Genomic DNA, 21,501 nt, shown 5'->3' with positions numbered 1-21,501 from the left:
CAGATGCTGCAGATGCTACAGATGCTGCAGATGCTACAGATGCTGCAGATGCTAAAGATGCTGCAGATGCTACAGATGCTACAGATGCTGCAGATGCTGCAGATGCTGCAGATGCTGCAGATCCTGCAGATGCTGCAGATGCTAAAGATGCTGCAGATGCTACAGATGCTGCAGATGCTGCAGATGCTAAAGATGCTGCAGATGCTACAGATGCTGCAGATGCTAAAGATGCTGCAGATGCTACAGATGCTGCAGATGCTGCAGATGCTGCAGATGCTACAGATGCTGCAGATGCTACAGATGCTGCAGATGCTACAGATGCTGCAGATGCTACAGATGCTGCAGATGCTGCAGATGCTGCAGATGCTACAGATGCTACAGATGCTGCAGATGCTACAGATGCTGCAGATGCTATAGATGCTACAGATGCTACAGATGCTGCAGATGCTACAGATGCTGCAGATGCTGCAGGCTCAGCACATAACTCACCTTACAGAAGAACTCGCACAGGTCAGGTGGTGGGTGGTTGTTTTCCAGAAGGGGAGCGATGGCCTGCACACATATACATACACATATGAACATTTCCATATCCTATCTGTGGCTGGAGCTGCTGCAGTCATGCAGAAAAGCTTGAGCACAGCTGCTGCTTCTCTGCTAATCTGCACATGTGCATCAACAGCAGCCACCAAAAAGAAAGGAAAACCACAAAGAGAGTCTATATTCTGTAAGATTTAAAGAAGCTGAAACTCACCACAATGATGTTCTCGTGATCCTGAGCGCTGAGGTTTGAGTTCTGCAGGGAAAGAGAAACAGGAATCTGAAGGAAGTGCTGTAGAAATCAAACAATAAGCCAAAGAAAAGAGCGTTTTCCTCGAGGAGAAAGTTTAAACTATGTTGAACCGTCTTGCTTTTGGATGTAGACGCAAAAATAAATATTTGCATAGATGGAAAAGCCATATTTAACTTCTGCTCCAGAGAAGTGTTTTGACACATTTCTTCTCTCTTTTGCATAATATTTGATCAGTTAACAGTCTGACAAACAGCAATCAGCACCAACAGAACGCTCCGCCTTCCGAGGGAAACGCAGCGACACATCTGATGTGACACAAACCAGAGGCAGGGATCTGCAAACATTCAAATGTTTGGGGGAAACAGCTGGAGAATCTGCAGCTGCTGAGGTTCTGATTAAAAACCAACGGGACAGTTTCCCCCTGAAGACGTTCTGCAGCTGATCACAGTTTACTGAAAGGTCAGAGGTTAATCGTTTCAAATCAACACCGAAAAGTCAATAAAACTACAATGTTTATCCCTGGGGAGAACAACAGGGTCAGGACTGAATTAACTCCTCCCTGTGGCCCTCAGAAGCCAGATGTTTGCAGGTGTTTGAGCAGTGAAAAAGGGGCTTTAGAGCTGCTGCATCCTTTCTGAGGCACACTTACTCAGCTGCTATAACCATGTAAGGACAACAGAAAGTGCACGAGACACTTTTTCCACGTGTTTCACGCAGGTTTTAAAGAGGCAGAGACGAGCCGGTCTGAACCTGCAGCCTTCCTCGCTGAAGGAGACTAGAAAAGAAGCTCATTTCCAGCCTCTGGCTGCCACCTCCGGGTCATCACAGCTTTGGTTGCAGGACAAACTCTACCTCTGCCAGCAGGGTGGAGATGATGTGCAGCGGGGCCTGGTGGATGGATTCGTCCTGCAGCGGCGAGGTCAGAGCCATGTCCACCAGCGCTCGGATCTCCTTCAGCACCACGTCCCAGCGACTCGGGTTGTTCAGAACCTTACGGTACTTGTAGATCTTTTTCTGCAGGAGACACACGGCCTTTATGGTGGGAAGGTTTCTTATTTAAACATCAGTGTAAACCACCTTCCATGTGGGAGACCTGGGTTCAAATCTCCTGCATGGAAGGTATTACCTCCAGTAGGGGTCCTGGGACAAGACCCCCTTATCCTATCTGCCTACCTGTAAGTCGCTTTGGATAAAAGCGTCTGCTAAATGCATAAACATGAACATAAACATGAAAAATACTGCAGGTCGACCTGTGACACCTGTTATCTGTGTGTTGGCATCAGTCATTTACACCGAGTTCAAGCAAAAACACACAAAGAGGAACTCTGTAACGTCCATTTATCAGGATGCATTTCTGTACGCGGTTCAGAGAGGCTCCACCCCTCTGAGCCACCTCCAGCACACTTCCTCCTGCAGAGCTCAGTGAACGCAGCGTGGCAACAGGCCCGATCCTCACAAAGGTCTGCGAAGAGTTGCGTAACATCCAGAATCTGCATCTGGTGTTGAAACCCGATGAATGTGCAGCGAGCGTCGGGAGGCCACAGCCTTTAACGGGCCGATGACATCAATAAATTAAAAGTAAAAGACAAACAGAAACCTTACCTTCCACTGGAGGGAGTGAAACCACTGGTCCCTTAGGTAGCTGTTTGCAGCCTGCAGCAACACAAACGGACAGAAACAGTTTGTTATGTGAGCTCAGCTGCATCGTAAAGCATGCCAAAACATCTTTATCAGGCAAGAACCTTTTCTTTTAAAGTCAGCATCAAGTCAAGACGTTCAAACTTTAAGTCAAAGTTTCAGACGGCTTTAAAACGGAGCCAAAGAGCTGCAGGATGACCAAAATAACTAATAATAGTTCAGAGAGGAAGAATTATTGGTGCCACTTTATTTCTAAATTTATTGCTGCTGCAGTTTGGTGTTCAGCTCCAAATGAATCACTGAAAAAGACAAAAAGTTGAACACAAGAAGATTGAAATGGACTTCAACACGACCATAAAAAGACCCACAAAGATGAAACAGTGACTCAAAATGACAGATGCCAAAATAATTAAGAATAATCACAGAAAACTACTCAAGAGCCAAAGGAAAAACGGCTACAGCAAGGTGCTGAATTTACCGGCCGGCCATTGATCGGCAGCCAAGCCGCACACATCCATAATAGATGCGCCACACACTTCATTACCGGACCTTTTCACCTCGGAGCGGTGGAGCAGAGGTGGAAATAAATCCATCGTCTCTGACCCCACTAAAGGTTAAACTGTTGCAACAACAGCGGCATTAAACATTAACCTCACAACAAAGGAATCAATCCAGCCTTTTTCCTCCTGCTTCCCCCGTGTTTGCACTCTTTACTCCACGTTCTCGTGTTTGGTGACGGCGAAATAACTGATCAGCAGCAAAATAAAGGCCAGACGAGGATGGGTGCGGTGTGTGTTTAGAGGAAGAAATGGTCCATGTTATAGACGGGTGAGCGGGAACAGTGTGTTCGGTACAGTGAGTGCCGTCATCGGTGAGATACAGATGCAGAATTAATCTGTCAGAGCTGCTGAAAAGGAGTTCAACTCAATTTCTTTCACCTAATTAAAACTGTGTCAGAACGAGCTTTCATCCTTCTGCTTTTGCTTATGTTCAGCGACGACTCCAACATGCAGCTGACCTGAACTTCAGAGGATGCTCAGAACCACCATAAAGACACCGAATAGTTGCAAAAAATGTCCAAAAAAAGATTTTTAAAAAAACAGAACAGTTCGATTTAAAAAAAGATGACGAGAAAAATTACCAAAATACACAAAATGATCACAAAAATAGCACATGACTAAAGATAATCCAAAAAGACAGAATTATCACAGAGATGCTGAATAAATACAAAAGACACACAACAGGGTTAATAAAAAAGGAACTGATGCAAAACGACAAAAAAAAGACGAAAACATGGGAAAAAAAGCAGAAATTTAAGAACAACAAATGATGGAAGAAGAACAAGGAGAAAAAGTCAATAACGAAGGGAAAAAAGACGCAAAATGACAAGAGATGCAAACCTGACCACAAAAAGAAGAAGTCTCAGAGATTTCCAGTTCACACAGAATCAGAAAACAACAACCGAAACAAAATGACCAAAAGAGAAGAAAGAAAACTGAGGCAACAATACAAAATATCTTGAATTCTACCACAGATAATGGGTCTGATGGACTACTGCACTGAATAAGGTTTATCTAGAGCTCGGGGTTGGATCCAGAGCTCAGGGTTGGATGCAGAGCTCAGGGTTGGATGCAGAGCTCAGGGTTGGATGCAGAGCTCAGGGTTGGATGCAGAGCTCAGGGTTGGATGCAGAGCTCAGGGTTGGATGCAGAGCTCAGGATTGGATGCAGAGCTCAGGGTTGGACCTAGAGCTCGGGGTTGGACCCAGAGCTCGGGGTTGGATGTAGAGCTCGGGGTTGGATCTAGAGCTCAGGGTTGGATGCAGAGCTCAGGGTTGGATGCAGAGCTCGGGGTTGGATGCAGAGCTCAGGGTTGGATGCAGAGCTCAGGGTTGGATGCAGAGCTCAGGGTTGGATCTAGAGCTCAGGGTTGGATCTAGAGCTCAGGGTTGGATCCAGAGCTCAGGGTTGGATGCAGAGCTCAGGGTTGGATGCAGAGCTCAGGGTTGGATCTAGAGCTCAGGGTTGGATCTAGAGCTCGGGGTTGGATGCAGAGCTCGGGGTTGGATCCAGAGCTCAGGGTTGGATCCAGAGCTCAGGGTTGGATGCAGAGCTCAGGGTTGGATCTAGAGCTCAGGGTTGGATGCAGAGCTCAGGGTTGGATGCAGAGCTCAGGGTTGGATGCAGAGCTCAGGGTTGGATCTAGAGCTCAGGGTTGGATCTAGAGCTCAGGGTTGGATCCAGAGCTCAGGGTTGGATGCAGAGCTCAGGGTTGGATGCAGAGCTCAGGGTTGGATCTAGAGCTCAGGGTTGGATCCAGAGCTCAGGGTTGGATCTAGAGCTCAGGGTTGGATCCAGAGCTCAGGGTTGGATCTAGAGCTCAGGGTTGGATCTAGAGCTCAGGGTTGGATGCAGAGCTCAGGGTTGGATCTAGAGCTCAGGGTTGGATCCAGAGCTCAGGGTTGGATCTAGAGCTCAGGGTTGGATCTAGAGCTCAGGGTTGGATGCAGAGCTCAGGGTTGGATGCAGAGCTCAGGGTTGGATGCAGAGCTCAGGGTCGGATCCAGAGCTCAGGGTTGGATGCAGAGCTCAGGGTTGGATGCAGAGCTCAGGGTTGGATGCAGAGCTCGGGGTTGGATGCAGAGCTCAGGGTTGGATGCAGAGCTCAGGGTTGGATCCAGAGCTCAGGGTTGGATGCAGAGCTCAGGGTTGGATGCAGAGCTCAGGGTTGGATCTAGAGCTCAGGGTTGGATCTAGAGCTCAGGGTTGGATCCAGAGCTCAGGGTTGGATGCAGAGCTCAGGGTTGGATGCAGAGCTCAGGGTTGGATGCAGAGCTCAGGGTTGGATCTAGAGCTCAGGGTTGGATCTAGAGCTCAGGGTTGGATCTAGAGCTCAGGGTTGGATCTAGAGCTCGGGGTTGGATGCAGAGCTCGGGGTTGGATCCAGAGCTCAGGGTTGGATCCAGAGCTCAGGGTTGGATGCAGAGCTCAGGGTTGGATCTAGAGCTCAGGGTTGGATCTAGAGCTCAGGGTTGGATGCAGAGCTCAGGGTTGGATGCAGAGCTCAGGGTTGGATGCAGAGCTCAGGGTTGGATGCAGAGCTCAGGGTTGGATCTAGAGCTCAGGGTTGGATCTAGAGCTCAGGGTTGGATCTAGAGCTCAGGGTTGGATCTAGAGCTCAGGGTTGGATCCAGAGCTCAGGGTTGGATGCAGAGCTCAGGGTTGGATGCAGAGCTCAGGGTTGGATCCAGAGCTCAGGGTTGGATCTAGAGCTCAGGGTTGGATCCAGAGCTCAGGGTTGGATCTAGAGCTCAGGGTTGGATCTAGAGCTCAGGGTTGGATGCAGAGCTCAGGGTTGGATCTAGAGCTCAGGGTTGGATCCAGAGCTCAGGGTTGGATCTAGAGCTCAGGGTTGGATCTAGAGCTCAGGGTTGGATGCAGAGCTCTGGGTTGGATGCAGAGCTCTGGGTTGGATGCAGAGCTCAGGGTTGGATGCAGAGCTCAGGGTCGGATCCAGAGCTCGGGGTTGGATGCAGAGCTCGGGGTTGGATGCAGAGCTCAGGGTTGGATGCAGAGCTCAGGGTTGGATCCAGAGCTCAGGGTTGGATGCAGAGCTCAGGGTTGGATCCAGAGCTCGGGGTTGGATCCAGAGCTCAGGGTTGGATCTAGAGCTCAGGGTTGGATGCAGAGCTCAGGGTTGGATGCAGAGCTCAGGGTTGGATGCAGAGCTCAGGGTTGGATCCAGAGCTCAGGGTTGGGTGCAGAGCTCAGGGTTGGATCCAGAGCTCAGGGTCGGATCCAGAGCTCAGGGTTGGATGCAGAGCTCAGGGTCGGATGCAGAGCTCAGGGTTGGATGCAGAGCTCAGGGTTGGATGCAGAGCTCAGGGTTGGATGCAGAGCTCAGGGTTGGATCCAGAGCTCAGGGTTGGATCTAGAGCTCAGGGTTGGATCCAGAGCTCAGACAGATCTACTCATGATTAGGTTTGGAATCAACTTATTTCCCAGAAGAAACCCTTCATTCTTTACAGTACATTTGATCTATGGTGGCTTGTATTAGGAATACAGCAGCAGTTTATCCTGAAGGTGCACTTCATCATCCTCTGTGTGAATTACCTGCAGCAGGACGGTCCAACCAGGGAAGCTGAGCTGGATGCAGTACTTGGGGGCGTTGTCCCACGAGAGGAGCTGCAGGTCCTCTATGGAGCTGTATGACAATGGCGTCTCCATGTAACCAGTGGGCTGGAGAGCAGAGAGAGGATATTAGTCTGTGCAACATTTACAGCACATGATGCATATTTAAACAGAGGAGGATGAGAAATAGGCATTTATTTATACTGGCAGTCAGCTGGAAAGACAAAAAGAAACATATCCTGGGCTAACTTGCCCTGAGTAAACATCAGCTGCTCCGATAGAACTACATGCAGAAAGAAAATGTTTAACAAAAGCCACGGAAGGAGAAGCCGGTGGAACTGAATCTGAAGCCAGACTCAACGCCAAGGAGCTGAGTAACAGGCCACAACCTGTTTGCTCATCTCAAACGATGACAGAGACGCTGACAAATTACCACAAGTTTCCGGAATAAAGGAACAGAAGAGTCTTCAGAGAAGTGAGAGCCAAGCAGATTAAAAATAATGAAAGCAAGAGAAAGCCACAACAAAAAAGCTGCAACTGCAGCAAATGAATCAGAGCCGATTTGCCAGACATTAGCGTCACTGCATCATTTAGTAACAATTACTGCTGATGGGAGATTAACTGTATCCACACAAATGGCTGGAGCAGACGTCATCTGCAGGGCTTTTGCTGCACCCTAATTAGGCAGCCCTGCTCTTTGCAGCCTTGTTTTTCTTTCACTATTCATTTTCCCGTGGCAGTTTTCCATTAGAAAACTTTAAATACTCGCTCCCAGCAGGCTGAGTGCACCGTGGCCGATGATTTCTGTCCCCGACTTCTGCTTCTGGGTAAACACTCAGCGGCTGCAGCCGACGAAACGTCGTCACGGTTACGGGATGAGACACGAATGTTTGAAAGTGTCACTGATGGGTAAACAGACGAAGGAGGAAAGAGTGACAGCAAGAAACAGATAAAGCCGCGGTGATAATAGAAGATAAACAGAGCGAATGTAAACAGGTGCTATCTTTAAAAGGAAATCTCATTTGAAATAGAGGAATAAAACGTCTGGCCTGCAGACACAGCTCCTGTGGGAAGTTTCCACAAAGGAAGTTACAGTAGAACAAAGTTTAGAGGTTATTTGAAGACTGAAGGGACTAAAGAGCTGCTGGTAAACTGATGAGAGATAAAATCAAAGAGAGGAAGAGTGGCTGATGATGACGTGCTTTAAATGCATGTTCTGCTCAGAGAGGCATCGCATTCATACCGACTGCATTCCTGCAACAAGCTGGAAAACCAGTACGACTCGCCCAGCGATCAGGTTAGCTAACGCTAGCTGGTATCAACACATTGTGCCGTGTTGCATGTAAACAGCAGGAAGAGGGGCAGAAACCTCCCAGAGGACCGGTTCACCGGCCGGTTCCTGGCAGGAGACGCCACCTACAGGCCAGAAGAGGAGGGTTTCTGGGTGTTTGTGTCACACCGAGGCTTCACTGAAGAGCTTTCATATCCTGCACCGTGCGACAGCAGAAAAAAAAGAAGCTCTGTGGGCGTTAATGCTTTGTTATTTCCTGGTAAACAGCACAGAGAGAGCAGAATTGTGGGATGTGTCTGGCCAGGCCTGGAGAGCTGTCCAATCAGAGAGGAGTAGCTTTCTCAGGAGTGTGTGTGTGTGTGTGTGTGGGGGGGGGGGGGCGACTTCTGTTTTTACAGAAAACACAAATGCATGAAAAGCACCCAGGTAACAGTTCCAGGAGGCTGTTTCTCTGTTTGTTGTGCTGAAGTCTGCAGGATACAGAGCTTTTTACACCAAAAGCAGCTGAAACACACCGATCCTTTCCCATTTCCAGTGTGTTCACCCTAAACTAACAGGGGGCTGAAGCTAGGAGCAGCAACTACCTCCACCTCCAGCCTGGAAGCAGCAACCACCTGCAGTGTTGTTCTCGTGGTTTCACAGAGAATGACGCCAGTTTGATCATTTCCGACAGGACAGAGGGGCTGAGAGTGAGCAGCCAGCTGTCTTCTCCCCTCTGGGGCTGTCAGAGCCGCCATGTGACACCTTACAGCTGCTAAACACATATTTTAAAGACAAACTGCACACTAAAACTAGTGTGGAGAGTCCCACTTCCCTTCAGCAGGCATCTCTATTCTCCATTAACCCTTCTTCACTCCTCTGCCGTGTCGTTTCTTCTTCTCTGCCGTTTCCGGACAGATAAACGGCGTCAGCGGCTCCACGAAAGCCTGAGCAGCAGCAGCCTGGCGTCCCTCTGCAGCCGAGGCCGGCAGACAGGTGCTTCTCCTCTTTAATTGCATCCACCGCTGCCTCCATAGAGCAAACAGGCAGCTCCCTCCCCCCCCGGCTGAAGAACAAACATGCTATTCCTCCCTCTGCAGCTGATAGCCAGAGCTGGCTCTTCTTTCCAGCTCCCCCCCCCCCCACACACATATAATCCCTGTTGTGAGCTGCAGGCGTACAGGATTTTCATTACAGACAACGTCTATGGCAAATATTGGTTCTGGGAGAGATGTCTCGTTTCTGTGGAAGAGTAAACGCCGGCTTCTGCCAAATAATGCGGCTGTTTTTTCCGCTGCTAACAAGATGAACACGAAGAGCAGAACATGAAGCTGGGTGCTGAAGGAGGGGGAGATAAATGGAGCCCAGTCTCTGAATAGGCAGAACAGAACGGAGACGAACAGAAGGGACTTCAATTTTCTGATAACCAGCCGAGGTTACCATAGATACAGCATCCTGCACAAGAGGCAGCGCCCTCCTCTCACTCTCTCATTCCCTCTTTAATTATTTTTCAACTCTTTTCTGCTTCCAATCCTCTTGTTTCTTATTCCTTATCTTTCGGCTCTGCTTTTCATCGTGGAGGAGGGCTGGACGGGGGCCCCAGCGCCTCTCGTCTTTTCTCCACCGCGTTGCCATAGAAACAAGAGGATGGAGATGTATGTTGTGTTCTTTTTTTTTTCCTCCGAGAGGAGCAGACAGGAAAAAAAGAAAGTAGGACATACAGTAAGACAGAATCCAAACCTCTGTTTCTGTGGAAATGAGCTGTGCGTCGAAGCTGATCAAATGACACCAATAAAAGCAAGAATTAGGGGTCTGTGTCCGTGTCCGAATGCAGCTGAGGCCAAACGGTTACAAGAGGAGACGAGATTTTCCACATATGAGATCAAGAGAGCCATTAAGCATCATTAAGAATCAAATCAGCTGATGAATACTTTTGTGTTAAGAGTCAAAAACAGTATTTTGAACCCGAATAAAGGAGAAAACGGTGAAAATGAGGGCTCTGTGTGTGTTGCAATCCAAGCTGCTGCGTTCTGTTGTGGCAGCATGGAGTCGGAGTGACTTTCCACATCTAAATCACATATTTTGGTGATAAAAAGCCTCCCACAGAGCCAGCGTCTCTTTACTCAAACTGTAACAGAACATCTTCTGCGGATCGGTGACCCGGGACACGATCCCCCCCCCCCCTCAGAGTACGGAAACATGACCTCAGATAGGAATAGTTGCCATAAAGTAGCCATGTGAGGAGCACTGTCCCATCTCCAAAAGACACAAACAGGGAGCAGATAAAAGGCGAACCGTCCTTCTTCAAAGTAAATGTCAAATTATTTTGTTCCGTTTCACTTCAGCTCGTCTTGGACTGAGATTCTGCAGTTTGACCCTTCAGGGTTTCTGGGGTCAAGCATCCATTCATGAGTACATCTCTAACCTCAAGCTGCAGTTCACTTTGATCAGGATCTTTGACCTTTAAGGGCAACTAAAATATGGGATTATAATCCAACAAGTTCTGCTGTATCGGATCCTTCCCTCAGCACCCGTTTCATTCTGAAATATGCTTACTGTCCAAGTGCAAATGACCTCCTTAGAATATATTCTGCATTTAATGTCCTACATTTAGCTGGAGATATCGTTACTCTCGTCTACTGCAAGGCAACATTTGAAGTTAGAAAGGATTTAATGGAGGATATTAACTTTGTCAGCAGTTTGCTTGTGATTCCAGTCTGAATTTGGTCATTTTGTGCATCTTTGAGGATATTTTACAGGTTTGACTCACAGGGATATTACAATAACCCGCAGGTTTGAGGAAACTACGTAGAGTCAGTTCCTGTAACCTTCGGGTTTGGCGTTTTTAGAGAATCATCCCCACGTGTAAACACTGAGTCACTGATCAAAAGGCGTGGGACAGGAAAACTTTGTGATTATTCCTTTAATGACTCAAAGCCACAGAGACAGAAGAAGAAAGAGAAACTGAAGCAAAGTGAGGAGGAAGTGGAGGAAGTCCAACAGCTGACTGAGGTGAATCCGAACATGCAGTCGGTGCAGAAAAGGTCAGGCGGCCATTTTATGGGTCGGTCCACTGCAGAACAAACACACCTGGAGCAGCAGAAGTGGGTTAGAAGCATCAAAGAGGATCATTAACCAGAAAAAAAGATCTCTCTGAGCAGATTTAGCAGCCGTCCTTTTCTGGAGTCTGCTTCAGGAGTCTTCTGTGTTTCTTTGCATCACACAAAGACCACAAACTGTCGGCTAAAGGCCGGGCCCGAGCAGATAAGAGGGCGTTTGAGGACGACACATCTCTTCCTGTTCCTGTCAGCATGCAAACACCATCAGTTCGCTTCCTGCGCTCCGGCCTTTTGTATTTACCAACACGAGTTGTTCCTGAAAGAAGGCCAGTCGGCAGAGTCCCGGAGTCAAAGGGAGACCAAGGTGCTGTTTGCTCAGAGACCCTCGCCGGCTGCAAGCAGCGGATCGATCACACGCCAACATAAACATGTCTCATCCTCCGTGTTGGGACTCAGAACCGGTGCAGGGCTGCTGGACTGGAAGCCTGATAGAGTCACTTCCTTCAAACATAAACAACAGCACTTCTGCATTTGCAGAATAGTCAGCTTCTGCTTGTAGGCTGGTTAAAAGCACGCCGCTGACCTGCAGCTGCTGGGTTTCACGTCTGGAGCTCTGTGGTTTCACACGGCTGCTGCTTCCTGTGAAAACACAGCTCCAAGAAGCCTTCAGCTTCCAGCCGAGCCAGCTTCCAGTCGGGGAAATTAGAAGCAAATTCAATCAAGAAGTAAAGCCTGCAGCAGGAAGAGGACGGTGGGAAACGCCACTTCACACATGTTGCATGACAGCAGCACAGCTGCGTGTCGGGCGTCGTCACCCAGCTCACTAAGAGCTCTGCAAAGCTTTCCTGAAAGGCTTTCTGAATCAAACCTGTGAGAATCCAGCAGGGGTAAAAGCTCAAAGTAGGTGGTCCCACGATGTCTGAAACATTTACTCCGACATTAAGCAGAGAAAACGCACATCAGCGAGCCACAAAATGTGGAAAAGGACTCTCCTTTTCAGTCTTAAGGTTAGTCGTCTCAGAACATCTCTGCTTTTTACAGAGAAGAAGAAGAAGAAGTAGAAGAAGAAGAAGAAGAAGGCATGAGACGCCTTAACTCAAGGCTTTGGCCACTGGCTGGATGTGTGATGCAAAGATGAGAGCCAAGGCACAACCAGGGCAACCCATGTCCACCTCTTCTTATGATACTAAGAAGCTCTGCAAAGCTTTCCTGAAAGGCTTTCTGAATCAAACCTGTGAGAATTTGTCACATTCCAGCAGAGGTAAAAGCTCAAAGTAGGTGGTCCCACGATGTCTGAAACATTTACTCCAACATTTGCTCCAACATAGATCCCGTTAAGCAGAGAAAACGCACATCAGCGAGCCACAAAATGTTCTGAATGTTGAAAAGGACTCTCCTTTTCAGTCTTAAGGTTAGTCGTCTCAGAACATCTCTGCTTTTTACAGAGAAGAAGAAGATTTTTAACAGCACTTTATTTACACTTTATCAAAACACATTTCACAACTTACTTAACAATAAAAGGATCAATCAATTAGTTAATAGAAAATGTGCAAAAAGTTATTTTTCAGCCACCTGGCATAAAATCCCCTCATGAGCCTTTAGTGATGTGCAAATTCAGTGACTCTGTGGAAGCAAAACTCCAGCCTCAGTCTGAAGAAGAAGAAGAAGAAGAAGAAGTAGAAGAAGAAGAAGAAGGCATGAGACGCCTTAACTCAAGGCTTTGGCCACTGGCTGGATGTGTGATGCAAAGATGAGAGCCAAGGCACAACCAGGGCAACCCATGTCCACCTCTTCTTATTATACAATCATTTTCTGATTATGTGGGTCAGTAAAAGATGTCGGAGCTCCAGAGCAGGGCATCTAACGGTGAAACTGCAGCGTCTTCCTGTTAATGGAGCGCCTGAAAATGCAGAAATCATCAGGAGTTGCTCACTTTTCTTTCATTTAGTTCCCACAAAGAGCTGCTCAAACAGAATCAAAGACGGTTTAACTCTTTAGGATTGATCCGTACATCCAAAATGAACGAGGAGCACAATGATGAAAAGAGATCCTGGAAAGCTCCGATCAATTCTCAGCTTCTTTGTTATCAGTGCAAACAGGAAATGGAACGTGATCAATGCTGAAAACCTGAAGAAGTATTAAAGACCCGTGACTTAAAGAAGACAGCCTGAAAGGGGACGAAGAAACAAGAATCAGCAGCAGGAGAGCAGGAACATTAGTGTGACAGGGCAGAGAAACAGCTGGAAAACACGCCTGGATCCAAATATAACGTTATCCAAACAAGGCCGTAAATCAGACTCCAGAGGCTGATTTACTCACACAAAAAGCACGGCTGTGACCACAGAAGAAGCTCGCTGTGGAAAACAGGATGTGGAGATTTTGCTGCTCTTCAGGTATCCTCAGAGAAATCTGGAGAATGGGATCAGAACCAGAACCGGAGCTGGATGTCAGACACATTCATGGTGATTTTAACACCTCAGGGAGAACAGTTTCACAGCCTGAAGTCTGACTTCTTCTGTCTGAACGGGTTCAAAGATGCTGCTTCCTTTCAACCCATGTGAACTGGGAACAGGAAAAGCTGAGGCTGCTGCCTGTGACTAAAACTGAAACTTCTACCCAAGTATTGACAGACGACGTCAGAGGGCAGCCAATGAGAGAAGGCGGAGCGTCACACATGATGATCTGCGGCTTCCTCCGATCCGTCTCGAGTTCCCACATGACACCAGAGCCTGAATATCTTCTTCATCCTCTCATTTCCAGCTCGACTCCTCCCTCCTCCGCTGGATTAATGAGCTCCTCTGAGCCACAACTTGACCTCTGACCCCCGTCTCTATGTTAAATGCTCGTTTGTGATCTTTTCATTGCAGTCCAGAACTCTTTTATCTGAAGCTTATCGGCCCAACATGAGCTCTTCCTGCGTGTATATCTCACCGCCACAGTGTGAAAGTCATGCAAAACGTGTGTGACATCAATGAAAGCTGGCATGCAAAGACTGTCTGTAGGATGTAAATTTCACCAGAGGTGGGAGGACAGTGAGGTTCAGTGTCCAGCTGCAGAGGAATGCTGTGAGCTGCTTCCCACAGCCCGACTCATTGCGGCTCTTCTCAGCAGCTCTCAGTTTCCCTGAAAGTCGTGACTAAAAGCAGTGACCGCTGCAGTCTGCTCCACTTTCCTTCACGTTAGGCATCACTCTGACTCGGTCCTTGCTTCTGAGCACGTGCAGAAGAGACGTATCCACAGATTGTTGTTAGCAAAACAACCGCAGCAACGAGGTCAGTTTCCTGCTTCTGACCCGATCATGTGATCTGAACCTTAAGAAGCAAAAGTGCATTCACAGAAGTGAGAAAACACACTTTTACCAACTTTATTTGAGAGGAGTGATAAGATTATGAGGCGTAAGATCCTCTCTTTGTGCAGCCTGAAAGCACTCACTGTTGTTCAGGCCTTGATCAGAGAGATTGCTCAGATTAGGATTAAGGCCATCTTCAGAGCTGAGGCTGAATGACGCATTATCCAACCACATCAGGAGGCCTGCTTCCCTGTACTTTACACTCTGACAGCTGGCCTGGAACCCAGAAGTGGGAGGCAGTCGTTCTCACTGATCTGATTATCTCAGAAGAAAAAAACCCTCTTCTGCCTGAAAGTTGAAATCAAAAATAACTAGATTAGCGCCTCCACTAACCACACAATGCTGAGGCTGGCATCTGATTCATCACTTTATGGGAAACACAGAAAAGGCTCATTTCACCGGCTCAAAAACCCACAAAATGTTGGATTAGACGACCACACAAAGACAGAGAGGCTTTAAAGCACCGTTCAGATTCACCAGGCCCTTTTTTCTATTGGTGGAAATCCAGAAAAGGGTCATTTCACTGCTTTTTTTGGCTCAAAAACCCACAAAATGTTGGATTAGACGACCACACAAAGACAGAGAGGCTTTAAAGCACCGTTCACGACTCACCAGGCCTTTTTTCTATTGGTGGAAATCCAGAAAAGGGTCATTTCAAAGCTTTTTTGGCTCAAAAACCCACAAAATGTTGGATTAGAGGCTTTAAAGCACCGTTCACGACTCACCAGGCCTTTTTTCTATTGGTGGAAATCCAGAAAAGGGTCATTTCACTGCTTTTTTTGGCTCAAAAACCCACAAAATGTTGGATTAGAGGCTTTAAAGCACCGTTCACGATTCACCAGGCCTTTTTTCTATTGGTGGAAATCCAGAAAAGGGTCATTTCACTGCTTTTTTGGCTCAAAAACCCACAAAATGTTGGATTAGAGGCTTTAAAGCACCGTTCACGATTCACCAGGCCTTTTTTCTATTGGTGGAAATCCAGAAAAGGGTCATTTCAAAGCTTTTTTGGCTCAAAAACCCACAAAATGTTGGATTAGAGGCTTTAAAGCACCGTTCACGATTCACCAGGCCTTTTTTCTATTGGTGGAAATCCAGAAAAGGGTCATTTCACTGCTTTTTTTGGCTCAAAAACCCACAAAATGTTGGATTAGAGGCTTTAAAGCACCGTTCACGATTCACCAGGCCTTTTTTCTATTGGTGGAAATCCAGAAAAGGGTCATTTCACTGCTTTTTTGGCTCAAAAACCCACAAAATGTTGGATTAGAGGCTTTAAAGCACCGTTCACGATTCACCAGGCCTTTTTTCTATTGGTGGAAATCCAGAAAAGGGTCATTTCAAAGCTTTTTTGGCTCAAAAACCCACAAAATGTTGGATTAGAGGCTTTAAAGCACCGTTCACGACTCACCAGGCCTTTTTTCTATTGGTGGAAATCCAGAAAAGGGTCATTTCACCGGCTCAAAAACCCACAAAATGTTGGATTAGACGACCACACAAAGACAGAGAGGCTTTAAAGCACCGTTCAGATTCACCAGGCCTTTTTTCTATTGGTGGAAATCCAGAAAAGGGTCATTTCAAAGCTTTTTTGGCTCAAAAACCCACAAAATGTTGGATTAGAGGCTTTAAAGCACCGTTCACGACTCACCAGGCCTTTTTTCTATTGGTGGAAATCCAGAAAAGGGTCATTTCACTGCTTTTTTTGGCTCAAAAACCCACAAAATGTTGGATTAGAGGCTTTAAAGCACCGTTCACGATTCACCAGGCCTTTTTTCTATTGGTGGAAATCCAGAAAAGGGTCATTTCACTGCTTTTTTGGCTCAAAAACCCACAAAATGTTGGATTAGAGGCTTTAAAGCACCGTTCACGATTCACCAGGCCTTTTTTCTATTGGTGGAAATCCAGAAAAGGGTCATTTCAAAGCTTTTTTGGCTCAAAAACCCACAAAATGTTGGATTAGAGGCTTTAAAGCACCGTTCACGATTCACCAGGCCTTTTTTCTATTGGTGGAAATCCAGAAAAGGGTCATTTCACTGCTTTTTTTGGCTCAAAAACCCACAAAATGTTGGATTAGAGGCTTTAAAGCACCGTTCACGATTCACCAGGCCTTTTTTCTATTGGTGGAAATCCAGAAAAGGGTCATTTCACTGCTTTTTTGGCTCAAAAACCCACAAAATGTTGGATTAGAGGCTTTAAAGCACCGTTCACGATTCACCAGGCCTTTTTTCTATTGGTGGAAATCCAGAAAAGGGTCATTTCACTGCTTTTTTGGCTCAAAAACCCACAAAATGTTGGATTAGAGGCTTTAAAGCACCGTTCACGATTCACCAGGCCTTTTTTCTATTGGTGGAAATCCAGAAAAGGGTCATTTCACTGCTTTTTTTGGCTCAAAAACCCACAAAATGTTGGATTAGAGGCTTTAAAGCACCGTTCACGATTCACCAGGCCTTTTTTCTATTGGTGGAAATCCAGAAAAGGGTCATTTCAAAGCTTTTCTGGCATGTAGGCCACTGTAGGGCAGGTCAAGAACAAAAACAACTGTTAAAACGAGGGAAAATCCAGATATGTGAGCTGTACGGTGTCACTCTGACCTCTGATTGTCGCAGTCGAACCTGCTGATACTTCAGTCTCAGCGAGATTTTGTGCCAAATTTGAAGAAATCCCTCCAGTGAGTCCTCAGATAGTGGATGGGTTTGCTTTTTATGAACTTTTGGCATTTCTTTTGCCCATTTTTGATCACTTCTGACCTGAACAGCGCTTAAACATCTGGTTTCGAACACGTCTCAAATGGAAATTCACCCGATATGTCTGCTAAGATTCAGCTGCTGCTCAGCCTCCTTTTACTGTCAAACCGAACCGGGGTGCAGAGATGATCGTTTTTTAGCTTTTAACTGGCACTGAGCACCAAACTGAACCGTGATGTCACTTCTTCAGACACTTCCCAGAAATATACCGTAAAAAGCAGCCTTCGCTGCTGCACTTTTAACGCGCTGCAGGCTCCCCGCGCTCACAATACAGGAAGTGCTTTCTCGATATAGCTGCATTCTTACGTAAATGTGATGCAGGTGAGGTTTTAGACTGAAGTTGTGGCAGGCAGGGGAAGAGGAGTGAGTCACAGGGACATCTCACCCTCTGCAGACCAGCTATTCCTTCTTTAATGAGCGATTATTCTGCTGCACATCTCAGAAAACGCACAGTCACACTTGACCCTGAATGCAGCCCTCATACTGGCAGAGGATCTGTGAGGGATCGCAGACACATGATCGCTGCGTGCAAGAATTTCTGCATAAATCAGCCCCATGACTCCGGTAAAAACAAAAGAAGTAGCACCAGCGTCACGGTTTTAGTTTCCTGCCATAAAAACAAAGCACGCAGAGGTCCGCCGTGATGAACGGCACCACCCTGAGTAATGCTCCTGTTTCTGTTAACAAAAGGTCCGGCACTGAAGGCACTCAGCTGACGGCTTAAAAGCGCCGAGGCGCACTGGTACCTCACAGAAAACCATTTCCATTCGTCTCCACAGTCATGTACGAGACGTCATCCGGAGAAACAGCTGCAGCGAGCGCGCGCCGCGAAGACAGGCAGGAAAAGGTGACATTTTGCAACAAGAACCAGCTTATTGTTAGAGTCAGAAAGCTTGTAAGCTGGGCTTCAAACCGATTCCCTTCAGGAACAGATGAGTCAATCTAAAAGATTTAAAGCTGAACTCCAAAGACGCACCAACCGAATCCCACTTTTCACATTCACCAGCTTTAACATGAGCTCCGGAGGCGTTTCCGTTGCTTTTAGACGCCTCCGGTGACAAATGACCCCCAGAAAGCGGCTAAAGAAGACAAACACTTTCACTTCTTTACTGAGGAGACTTTCTTTCATTTGCTGGGCCACAGAGGCGGCTGCTGGCTGGTCAAAGTTCGAAGGCTGTCGCTGCAACTGCAATCAATAAAGAGTTAGTGACAGCGACCAGAGCTCAGAACAAACACGCACGAGGAAGTGTGATCACAGCAAGCTGTCACTTCACTGCCCAAGGGTGGAAGATCATTATTTCAGCATCACTTTAAAGGAAAGTGCTTCGCGAACCGGGAAAGGGTTCATAAAGAGCGACGCGTAACGCTCAGGTGAGGAGTTCCTGAGGAAAAAAGAGCTCATTTACACTTATATCCAACTTTTAAGGTGGTAAAGTGTGTGTTTTATCACCGGGAATGTTTTCCTGAAGCAAAACAAGGCGTTTTTAATGCCTAAACTTAACCAAACAGCTGTGAAGGTGAGCTCCGCAGCAGTTTTCCAGAAAGCGGTCCTGTTTTTAACCACAGGGGCACATAAAGCTAAAAAGCTTTCCTCAAACATGATGCCATAAAGCTTATCATCAGGCTGGATTACAGCCCAGCAGCTGACACAGCCTGCACGGGTCCAGGGTTTATCTGGTTAGCTGGAGCTGGTTCATGACAACCGACTTCTCCCCCCAGTACTAATAAAAATACAGGGAAAAGGCGAGTTTAACCTGCTTCACGGCGACATAAAATCACAAGAAGGCCAATAAAATGAATAAGAAATCGGTCAATTACAATTAAAGCTGAAGCTATAGGCTCTCAAACTTTTTCAGGTTTGTTCCCACCCCAGTAGTTTCATTTCCCACTCAGAGAGGATCCAAACAGAGCAAACTAACCCAGATAAAAGTGCAAGCTGGTCAGTCCTTTAAGGAGAGGCGCCTCGGCGCGTCCTTTAGTAGCTCCTTTGGTTTGGGAAACCCTGGATCATCCCGCTTAAATGAACAGGACATGTTGCACCTGCGGCAACCTTTTAATCTTTTCATTTTGTGGCCTTTGATTCATCCAACAAAACCCTCTGAATAAACCTGAGAGGGACGCAAGCGCGAAGATCCCGGAGTCTGTGTCGGATTCTCGTCTTTTTCCAAACTCCTGGAAACGTTTCCAACCATCTCTCCTCAACTGCAACACGTTTGAATGAGGTCAACTTAGCAGGTACTGAGGAAAAGACGTCATTTTTTTTTTACTATTTAACGGAATCCTGCTTTGGAACAACTAAGCGCTGCGCGTGCGGTGCGCAGCTGGAGGCCAACGAAACGTGATGGAGACACGGCGAAACCAGCGCAAAACTAAGAAAGTCTTCGGGAATTCTTTCAGGTCAGACCTGGGAATGTTAATCATTGTCGTGCTTCACGGTAAATACACAAGTTTCTTGTTGATTCGTGTTAAATATCCTCGAATCGAGCCCGATTTCCCGCTAAATCTGTATCCACTACATGGAGTTAAATGGAACACTTAAAGGTGGGTTTCCTGTCCAGGATCCTGCTCGTGCACGGCAGCTCGGATCACTGGCGTGGGTGTGATAGGCACGCATCCAAAAAGCCTCTTAACAAGGTGTGTTGATAAAACAATGAGCCGGGCTTTGTGGAAAATGTCAGGGTTGTTGATCATATCAGGAGGGGAAATAAAGGCTTTATCGTCAGGAATTACTAACAATTAGGATGGAGAAGCAGCCGCGGTTCGTGTTGTGGTTAATGGTATCAGCGGGATTCTCTCAGGTCAGGACAGAGGGAATGAGGGATCCTCCGGGCCTGGGTCCACCCCCGGAGCATCTTCTGCCTCTGCGGCGCACCGCTTCCATCTGACAGGAAGCAGCAGCAAAGCAGAGCCGGGCCCGGTGTCATGTCGCCCCGCAGGAGAAGAGCGGCTCACCCGCAGGGCCTCGGGGCTGCGGGGGGGGGGGGGTGGAGGTGGGGGGGTGGAGGGGCGCAGTACCGACACTGAGCTTCCCTGTAAAATGCGTCAACAGCAGACTGTGCGTAATCTCAGCGCGCGTCCAGACAAGAAAAGACAAACAGAAAAGCTGTCTGAGGAATGTGAAACGGGGCATTTTTGTAGTCTGTCACACGCGCACGCGCGCGCACACACACACACACACTTAAAGAGCAGGCTGGAGGTAACTCACGGTGGCTGAGGTCAGGCTGCTGTCAGTGAGCGTGAGGTGGTGCGGCTCCCATCTCCGCAGGAACTTGGAGGTGAGGATCTTGCTGAGGAACGTGCGCGGGTGCTTGACCACGCACACCTGGATGTCCCCCTCGTGCAGCAGCTTGTAGCGCATCCCGCTGCTGCTGCAGAGCTGCAGGGTCCTCTTGCAGGGCCCCGCGCCCAGCTTGGTGTTGTTATTCCCCTCCGACATCTCCCCCAGGAGAGGCTTGCTCTCCTCGCACTGATAGAACTGGTTGTTGTGCAGCTCGCCGCCCCCCCCGCCGCCGCCGCCAACGCCGCCGCTGTTAAAATCCATTTCTCGGTAATCCCACAGTTTATTGTTTCCAAATGTTTGTCTCGGGCGGGGAGGCGAACCGAGACCCCCCCACGCGGAGAATAACACGAACACACAGCAACAAAGCGAGCCGGATAAGGTCGTTGGGATCGAGCTGGAGGGGGGCACCTACCTCCCGACCGAGCTGTTCAACACGACCTCGGTTACCGCAGAGCCGCCTCACGGCAGGAAATCCACACCTGGGAAGCTTTTTATGACACTCTGCAAATAATCCACCATTTTCCCCGCCGCACAATGCCCCATGAATTGTCTCCACGGTGCGCGTCTCGCCTCCCCCCCACCGACAAACGAGCTACTCAATATGTTAGGGCCATGGCCTTATCCATTCCGTCCGTCCGCCCGGTGCCAAAGCCAGTAATCCACAGCGAGGAGCGGCTGGGAAGCAGCGGAACGCGGGGGGATATCCACCGGGGGCGGCTCTACTGTCCTCCGTGGGCTTTAGAGGCCATTAGGGGCTCACCGGGGGGGTTTTATTCGCTCTGTTCCTCTGTCTTGGTGTTCGGAGGAGCCAGCACTCTCCGGCAGCGCAGCGCCGATTGGTCTCTGCTCGTTCATGTGATACCGGACTGACGTCAATAGGGAGGCGAGCGGATGAGACGTGTGTCTTTTGTGCTCGAGTGTCTGCCGAGGGCGCACGCTCAACTCTCCCCTCCCTCCCTCCCCCCCTGTGTGCGCGCGGAGCTGGGAGGAGGACCTCAGCTGAGGCCTCCCTCTTCCTCCTCCTCTGGAAATGATTCAGACTCGAGCAACCGCATCATTTTCCAGAGAAACAGCTCAGTTTCTGATTCAAGGAGCGGATTAAAACGCTCAAATTCACATTTATTTCGAACATTTAATCCTTAAATGTTTCTCTTTGGTTGTTTCTTATCACTGGTGTCATTTTTTCTTCATTTGAGTCATAAATTCATGATTTAAACAGTTATAATGATCATTTTTTTAATGATAAA

At 47.9% G+C, this 21,501-nt stretch overlaps 1 protein-coding gene across 1 annotated transcript in view; it reads right to left on the bottom strand.

The window, feature by feature from the left end:
* cmip (c-Maf inducing protein) overlaps window positions 1-21,194 on the bottom strand; it is a 37,549-nt gene extending 16,355 nt beyond the window's left edge. Inside the window, exons 1-6 of the mRNA XM_072386746.1 lie at window positions 20,180-21,194; window positions 6,541-6,666; window positions 2,393-2,443; window positions 1,643-1,804; window positions 752-793; window positions 490-552 (exon numbers count right to left, since the gene is read on the bottom strand). Of these exons, the coding sequence (XP_072242847.1) occupies window positions 490-552; window positions 752-793; window positions 1,643-1,804; window positions 2,393-2,443; window positions 6,541-6,666; window positions 20,180-20,515 (780 nt within the window). The 5' untranslated portion in view covers window positions 20,516-21,194. The remainder of the gene's footprint in view (window positions 1-489; window positions 553-751; window positions 794-1,642; window positions 1,805-2,392; window positions 2,444-6,540; window positions 6,667-20,179) is intronic.
* Between the last annotated feature and the right edge of the window lie 307 nt (window positions 21,195-21,501).

Source organism: Leuresthes tenuis, unplaced genomic scaffold (genome assembly GCF_036924035.1).
Source record: "Leuresthes tenuis unplaced genomic scaffold, fLeuTen1.0.hap1 SCAF_5, whole genome shotgun sequence".
Lineage (NCBI taxonomy): Eukaryota > Metazoa > Chordata > Actinopteri > Atheriniformes > Atherinopsidae > Leuresthes > Leuresthes tenuis.
Note: the sequence above shows the minus strand (reverse complement) of the source record. Positions and strands in the feature narration are given on the sequence as shown.